The 8,509-nt window shown below is 36.8% G+C and overlaps 1 protein-coding gene across 1 annotated transcript; it reads left to right on the top strand.

Moving 5' to 3' along the window:
• The first annotated feature begins 238 nt into the window (after positions 1 to 238).
• On the top strand, positions 239 to 7,746 carry LOC125844617 (uncharacterized). Its single transcript, XM_049523931.1, is given in 12 exon segments — positions 239 to 746; positions 1,747 to 1,794; positions 1,876 to 2,031; positions 2,186 to 2,232; positions 3,629 to 3,785; positions 3,883 to 3,944; positions 4,085 to 4,283; positions 5,342 to 5,431; positions 5,621 to 5,751; positions 5,847 to 5,967; positions 6,665 to 7,581; positions 7,583 to 7,746. Coding segments are annotated over 12 exon segments (2,448 nt in total). The 5' UTR covers positions 239 to 272; the 3' UTR covers positions 7,629 to 7,746.
• Positions 7,747 to 8,509: the final 763 nt, after the last annotated feature.

Raw genomic sequence — 8,509 nt, 5'->3', positions numbered from 1 at the left:
TACTGATATTACTTTTGCTATATTTTTTGTAGGATGTAGACGTATTGTAGATTAACTTGAAGTCTCTTATGTAAAGCGACGAGTAATCACCCCTAACTTTTATATTTCTCTTGATGAAATAATAATCCTGGAATAAAATAATTAAATAATACAAAAATACCTCATCAAATTCCTTTTATACCTCACTTTTTTTTTATATATACAAAACCCTATATAAAGTCAGCCAGCCAGGGCCTAAACCCTTGCAAACTTGTTAAACCCTCTTGATCGAAATGGGGAAGGTGAAAGGGAAGCATCGTTTGGACAAGTACTATCATCTTGCCAGACAACAACGTTATCGTTCTAGGGCTGCATGGAAGCTTATCCAACTCAATTCCAAGTTCAGTTTTCTACGTTCATCACAATCAGTACTTGATCTTTGTGCAGCACCTGGTGGTTGGATGCAAGTTGCTGTTAGGCATGTACCCGTTGGTAGTCTTGTTATCGGTGTTGATTTGAATCCAATTAGGCCAATTCGCGGTGCTATCTCTGTTCAACAGGATGTCACTACACCTAAATGTCGTTCAACTATTAAGAAACTTATGGCTGAGAATGGATGTAGAGCTTTTGATTTGATTCTTCATGATGGTTCCCCTAATGTTGGTGGTGCTTGGGCTAAAGAAGCTACTAGTCAGAATTCATTGGTAATTGATTCGGTTAAGCTTGCTACTGAATTGTTGGCTCCTAAAGGGACTTTTATTACAAAGGTAGTCGCTAAAAATTCAATCTTTTTCGATTATGTTAAGCTTGTTGAAGTTATTATGAATGTTGACAAAGCGGAAAAGACTTTGTGCTCGGGGATGAGTTCCTTTAAGTAGTTAATGGATATCTGCTGTTCTATTATGTAGTTGGTTACTGGTCTTGTTAAGTTTTCGTTCCTATTTATGCCTATATGGATCATGTAGAGTAATGCCAGAAAGCTCTAGTAGTATATGACTTGTAATTTTGAATTCTGTATTGTTGGAATTCTAATTATGTATAACACAGCCATTTGGCTAGAACAATCAGAAAATTTTGAAATTTCATTTCAACAGAGTTGCTGATTAAATTATTCTATTTCCTTAATATGGTTTACCTTGCCCGACAGCTGTGCTATTTTATTCTATTAGTCTTTGAGTGTTTCTGCTGTAGCTTTACCAAAGTACATCCTTTAAAGTTGATCCTCGTGAAGGAATGAGCGCACTACATATCTTACATCGCTACCAACTATCTAAACGCTACATTGTCATTTTCTGTTCAATAACTATGTTCTTGTAGTAATCTTTTTCTTAATATATCCTTCTTTTCATTGTTTCATCAGTGTATTTTTTTGAATGGTTGAGTGCATCTCCGAAGCCAATGGTGTATTTGGCTGAATTCTGAGGGTTTTATATTTGCTTTAACTATCTTCCATGACCTACTGATTAATTATTGTGCCATTCTTCCTGCCTCATATGTTGGCAAAACTCTTGGCATGCACATGTAGCTGTCCAAAATGAAGCCCTTTGCCTCTTTTAACAATGTTGAGTCTGGCTCTAGTATCAGATCTATTGGTATTATTTACCATTAAAAGCAACCTCAAATAACAGTTTTAGGTTCATTCCTTTTTCTTCTGCGAGGCAATGATCAATATTTGTATTTGTTCGAGCGTAATTGTGATGAAAATACTTTTTCTCATGCTCATACAAACAGAGTTGTACATTAGACTGATATGGTCTCCTCCTTTAGATTTTCAGATCTCAAGATTATAATGCAGTTCTTTACTGTCTAAGACAGGTAATTTTCCACATCTATACAAAGTTTTATTTTCAAGTATAAAGGATCAAATGATCCCTCACTTTTGAGTTTCATCTACAGCTTTTTGAAAAGGTTGAGGTGGACAAACCTCCGGCCAGTCGTTCAGCATCTGCTGAAATTTATATTATAGGTTTGAAATATAAAGCTCCTTCAAAGATCGATCCACGACTTCTTGATATAAAGCACCTCTTTCAAGGAGGAAAAGAACCCCCCAAGGTACTGGTTTTTGAATTATGGTCCTCTCTCACACTCTCTCCTTAACCCCCTCCCCCTTTTATCTCTTTTGCATGCTAGGTCCGTGCACTTTCCTTTTCCTTGACATATAGGCGCTCCTATAATCTAATTGAGCTTCTTGTGTGTACTTAATCAGGTGATTGATGTACTCGGGGCGACGAAGCAGAAGAGACACCGTGATGGGTATATCCTATTTTGCTGTGTATTTATGCATTTGAATAATTGTTTCAAGTCCATGAGAAGGAACATGACATCATTGACTATAATCAAATGATACAAACATGTTTTTTGTGCATAGATTTTTGGGACACCAAACTATGTAAACTGAACCAGTCTGCTTTTAACACTTCCCAGAATCTGCCCTTGTAGTGCAACTGATGCAGGGAAGCAGATGATGTGTTTGTCCTTTTTGACAAGTACACAACTCACTAGATGTAGTATCTATGGGGATGCTTGACCAGCTTCTCATACGAGCTTGAATTACGAGAAGAAGCTGAATCCGTCTTTGTTGGCTAACTAATGATAATAGGTGACCATTCATTTGAAGAGATGCAGTGACATTATACAAGGAGAAAGACAGTTTGCTAAAAATAAGTTGTTTTTTCCCTTTTCTTTTGGTTTCATCACATGGGTTGAGTTGTTGTGAGATTTTTGTTGAGGAAGTTTTAGCAAAGTGAAAAACAAACATCTGACAATGGGCCATGATGCTAGGTTGGGAGGTTACTAAATAGTTTGAGCACTGAAAAGAGTGTAAAATTGTCAAATGATGAATGGGAGAAGAGAGAGTGTGTGGTGACAGAGAGAGAAAGGTGTGAGCGTGTGGGGATCTGGCCTTTGGCCATTGAGGGCTCTTAGTTTCTGCGTCCCCAGCATCGCAGCAGTTTGTTCTTTATTCTTCCTAAAACTTGGCCTGCTTCACTTCCTTCATGGTTTCGCAGGCCGGTGGATTATGACTGATTTTGTTCCATCAAAATAAAGTGGATGTTTGTTTATCAGTCTGATGCTGAAGATTTCACTGTCCAAATCTCTTTCTTTGCATGTTTTAATGAGAATTCTGGACTGAGTTGATAATGAAGCTCTCAGATTGGTTAGTCTGCCTCACTAATAAATTCCAGCCTCAACTTCTACTAGTCTGTTTTAGAGCCTATAATTGTTGGGGCAACATGTGAAACCTCTTAGCTCCCGTTTGGCCATAGGTTTTGAAGTTGTAATTTTGGAATTTGAAGTTTTGTGAGTGGAAGTCCCAAAAATTGAAATTTACAGATTTGAAGCTTCAAAATCCAATCAAATTTCATGGCCAAATGCTTGCCTAGTATACTGGGACTGGTCTTTTTTATTATCCATCAATAAAAGATGATGTCATTCCAGTAGCTATTACCTTGAAATTTGAATTTCTAACTAATTTCCAGCTTTTAAATGATTGATGTTAACTTTGATTCAGTCTAATGGGTTAGTCATTCTTAGAACTAAATCTGGGTGAGGATTTGAGTTAATTGATTTCCTTCTTTCTATTTTAGATGCATGAATTATCTCATCACACTTGCATCTATATGACATTTGTATAAAATGAACCCTGCAGGTACGAAGATGGAGCCACAGTCCTAAGGAAGGTGTGCTCAGTTGCAGATTTTGTATGGTCTGATAACCCTGTTCAGGTCCTTGGTTCAGTTACTTCAATGAGCTTTGATGATCCTGCGTGTTTGGCCATTAGAGATCACACTCTTACAACAGAGGAGGTATATTACATGTGGTCTATTATAGGCTATAGCCTGTTGTTGCTAGATGCTGTAGTTGCTTGCTATCGTTAGCCTTACACTTCAAATTTTGTGTCAGGTTAAATCTCTATGTGATGATTTGCGTGTTCTTGCAAAGCAAGAATTCAAGTATCTCTTAAAGTACGAAACAGAAACCTTTTTAGCACCTTTCCGTTTTGGGATGCTCAAAGTTCTTGATTGAATTTAGTTACATTATTCTCTATTCTCATTCTTTTATGTTCCTCTTGTGATTTTTTTAATGCAAACCTTTTTTTTTCTAGGTGGCGTATGCAGATAAGAAAAGCTTTATCTCCTGAAAAAATAAAGACCCCAACAGTTGTTGAAAGTGAGAGCAAAGAAGGTGAAGATGAAGGTGAAGATGAAGATGAAAGAGTTCTCAATGAAATAGAGGAGAAAACCAATATTTTGGAGAAAAAGCAGAAAAAAGAGAAGAAACTTCAAGCAAAAAGACGAGCCAAGGTTTATGCATATGCTCCACCAAGTCTCTTTCAATTTCTGTTTTGGTTAGCTGTTGTTATTTACACATGGTTAAGAATGTATTCCATAAAACATCATGTGGGGAGTGGTATTTTCTGTTGAGCTCAGAAGAATTAATGATCAAACAAGTATCCCAAATTGTGAAATTTTGTGCTTTTCCCTTATGAAAACAAGTGCGCTTTCATGCATTTCAAGTTATGAACGTTTGGAAAAAACTTATGGTGGCTCCTCTCCGTCTTCTGAATACCCCCTTAAACATCTTCTCTTCAGGGTATCTTAGCTATAAACTGATTAGTCGAACTAGAGCCTGGGAAAAGTTGCAGTTCAGAGCCAGGTGGAATATTAATTTGATTGCCTGTAGGTCAATGAATCATACCTGGGCGTTCTGGGAAAAATTAAACTTGCTACTAAGTATTATTTGGTTGAAATCTTGACATTAGGGTTTTTTTATTTTTTTATAACTGAGAAACCCTTGAGTCCAGCGGCTCTTGGTTTGAAACTCTGTGGATGATGGTCTGTCCCGCTACACTTCTCCACTTAAACACCAGGCTTTTCTCTGCTGTCGGATTCAACCTGTGACAAGGTTGTCTGTAGTACCTGCTTGTTTCTGGTGGGCTATTTTGAGAGAAAGAAACCTCAGGTGTCATGAGAATATTACTAACACTATTCAGAAGGTGAAAGAAAATTGCATTAACGTGTTGTATATTTGGTGTAAAGAAGATGGTATAGAAGAAGTAGACAGTTTGTGGATTTCCTAGGATCTATGTAATTACGGAAATAGCTTGTAACTTTTTGGAAGTAGCCAGCATACGGAGAATACAACTCTACCATTAACAAAGAAAGAGAAAAGATTCCTATCTCTGACTAGCGCCCAATTCACACATCACTTGCTGTGCTCTTAACACTCGACCAAAGTCTTGGAGTGGTTTCTTGAATTGATATGTACCCTCTAACAACTACTGTTACTTTCCTAAATTCATGAAGTATTCACATGGGATCTATTTCACTGATTTATTTCCCTTTTATTCTTCTGATTGCAGGAGAAAGCACGCAAGGCACTTGGGATACAAGTAGATGCGACAGAGGATGGTTATGGTGATCAGGATTTGTTCTCTCTATCTTCCATCAAGGTATTTTCACACTTTAGCTTCTTTGTTATATCATTTGCACTAGTGGACTGGATGCGGCTTTTACAGAGAAATTGTTTTTCCTTAATGTTAATCTGGTTGAAATCTCTGTTCTTCATCGTCCATATGGGGTCTTGTGTATTTGAGAAAATCTACATCTAGATATCACATGCATTTGAAAAAACATTTCAGGGTAAGAAAGATCTTGTAGCTGTTGATAACAGTGAATATGACAAAGAAACTACTGAGGTAAGCAATGAAAGTGATGAGGATGCCCAGGGACATTCATCCAGTGATCTGGACTCTGGAGACGAACGCAGGAGGTATTATGGCCAGCTTTTTGCTGATCTGCTTCTATAATTGATTGTTGCCTGTAAACTTCTAAAGCTACAAGGTTTCTTTTTCCCTTCATTTTCAGACATGATGATAATATTGAGGCATTATTTGATGAGGCTTATGAACGGTATTTGGGTAGAGTGGAAGGTAAATCTAAACAGAGAAAGCGATCCAAACAAGCACACTTGAAGGATGATCTGCAGGTAAGTGAGGTTTAAGTTGCACTACAAAATTCTTATCTGTACATCCTCTCCTTAGTTCTTTCCGTGTTTCCTTTTGCTATGGGACCGAGTTTCCTGTTTCCTTCAACAAGTACTTTGTATATAAATTCAATAGAGGTCATTCTTTTAGTACTTGATTGATGATGCTCTGCTGGATTTAGTAGGGAGCTAACTTGTTTGAGCTTTGTTCTAATTTGGCAAAGATTTAAATCCTGTTTTTCTGGATCAAAATTGATCTGTAAAACACTCCAAATCTGGATTGTGTTTGCCCCAGGGAGTACTAGGCACAACTTCATGTCCTTCCTATATACTTGATTTGCTATTATTTACATTCATTTCCTATATTACAACAACTCATTAGCTGTAATAAAGTTCATGCAGATTTCAAATAAATATTAACTGAGATTGTAAATTTGGTAAGATTCAGTTTTTACCAAAAAAAAAAAAAACAAATTCAAATTGATTTAAATAAATCCTGATTGGCCTTAAACTAGGATTACATAAAAGGATTGAATCAAATTTTGATCATTATCTTAAATTTTCCAATTACCTTTCATAAATCATCTAAAAAATGTGTACAAAGTGGTATGTTTTTTAACATGGCTTCTTCAAGTTACTCAGAAGTTTTTCTTTTCTGTCTTTCTTTGCATTAATGGTAGTGCTGCTCTTTCTTTTTCAGGATGGCAATGATGATAGCACAATGATTCATTCTGCTCAAGACTCTGAGAGTGACATAGAAGATAATGAAGTCAACCCTCTTGTTGTGCCCCTTGAGGATGCACCACCTCAGGAGGAGATTGTGAAGATGTGGTTTACTCAAGATGTTTTTGCTGAAGCAGAAGAGCAGGATGTCTTGGACATGTATGACAGTAATGATGAAATGGAAGTAGATGGAGGGTCTAAGAAGATCCAAAAATCTAAGGAACTGAAAAATGATAAACAGCAGGGAGAAACTAAGGATATGACGAGGAGGAAAACAAATGGTGGCTTACAGGTCTCAGCTTCTAAGACGGATGATTTTGAGATTGTTCCTGCTCCTGCTACTGATTCTAGTGACTCATCATCTGATGAATCTGATGACGACATTGACACCAAGGCTGAAATATTGGCTACAGCAAAAATGACGCTGAAGAAAAGGCCGAGGGAAGAAAAGATTGATGATGCTTACAACAGATATATGTTTCACGATGAGGGGTTGCCGAAGTGGTTCATTGATGAGGAAAAGAGAAATTTCCAGCCAGTGAAACCCGTGACAAAAGAGGAGATTGCTGCAATGAGAGCTCAATTTAAAGCAATTGATGCTCGGCCTGCAAAGAAGGTTGCAGAAGCCAAAGCTCGTAAGAAACGGGCAGCACATAGAAAGCTAGAGAAGTTTAGGAAGAAAGCTAACTCAATATCAGACCAAACTGAAATCTCTGAAGGTTCAAAGAGAAAAATGATTGAACAACTATACAGGAAGGCGTCGTCAACAAAAAAACCAGAAAGGGAATATGTAGTGGCAAAGAAGGGAGTTCAAGTTAAGGTTGGCAAGGGAAAGGTCCTTGTCGATCCAAGAATGAAAAAAGATGCAAGAAAGCATGGAATGAAAAAGAAGACGCAACCAAAAAGGAAAAGGCTCAGGAAAGGCTTCAGCAGCAGCTTAAGCTCGTGATTTTTGTTGTTCACATTTTGAAATGAATTAGTCTTGAGATTTTCTGGTTTCTTATTGCCTTTTTCTGGTAATACCGTTTTCTATTTATATATACTTCTAATTGAAAGCATTTAAATCATGATAATCTTTTTTTTAAGTAAAACTACACTTCAATCGGAGGTGGCTAAGCCATAGAAATCTTTCATAGTAGGAATACTTCAATCAGAAGCAATCTAATTTCGTAACTCATGAGATACTTTATTTGAAAGCACCCTAGAATCATAGTCACTAGTCACTACAATTTCTTAATGTGTGCATAAGATAGACGTATAATATGGGTTCGTATGAAATACTTTGAAAACATGTAATTTGAATCAAATCATGCATAATAAGATTAAATATAATGGGAAAATACATAAAAACCCCCCTGAACTTGGCACGAAAACTTACTTTAGTACTTAAACTACACGGGTGTTTATATACCCCCCTTAACATCTTTTATGTGAATTATTTTCAACCCTCCGAACACCAACCTTGTGTGCGTGTTGTTACAGCTTAGAACGGCGCGTTAGTCATCTTTTAACATTTTTTAAAAATTAAATTTACCCCTCCAACGGTAATATCCGACCCATTACCCATTTGAAGAACAATCTTCACTTTTGAAGAACCCTAAATACCTCTTCTCCCTCACCAACCCAATCATCCAAAAAATGGCGACTTAATTCATTATTTTTCTCAAATCTTAGCTCTTCAAACCTAAAAGTTGAATGTTTAAAGGAATTGTTCTTCAAAATGTAAGATTCAAACCTAAAAGTTGAATCTTTGAAGGAAGTGTTCTTCAAAATGTAAGATTCAAACCTACTCTTCTTCATCTATTATTTTGATTTTTCTTTC

This window comes from Solanum stenotomum, chromosome 11 (genome assembly GCF_019186545.1).
Source record: "Solanum stenotomum isolate F172 chromosome 11, ASM1918654v1, whole genome shotgun sequence".
NCBI lineage: Eukaryota > Viridiplantae > Streptophyta > Magnoliopsida > Solanales > Solanaceae > Solanum > Solanum stenotomum.
This window is presented reverse-complemented; position numbering and strand designations above follow the sequence as displayed.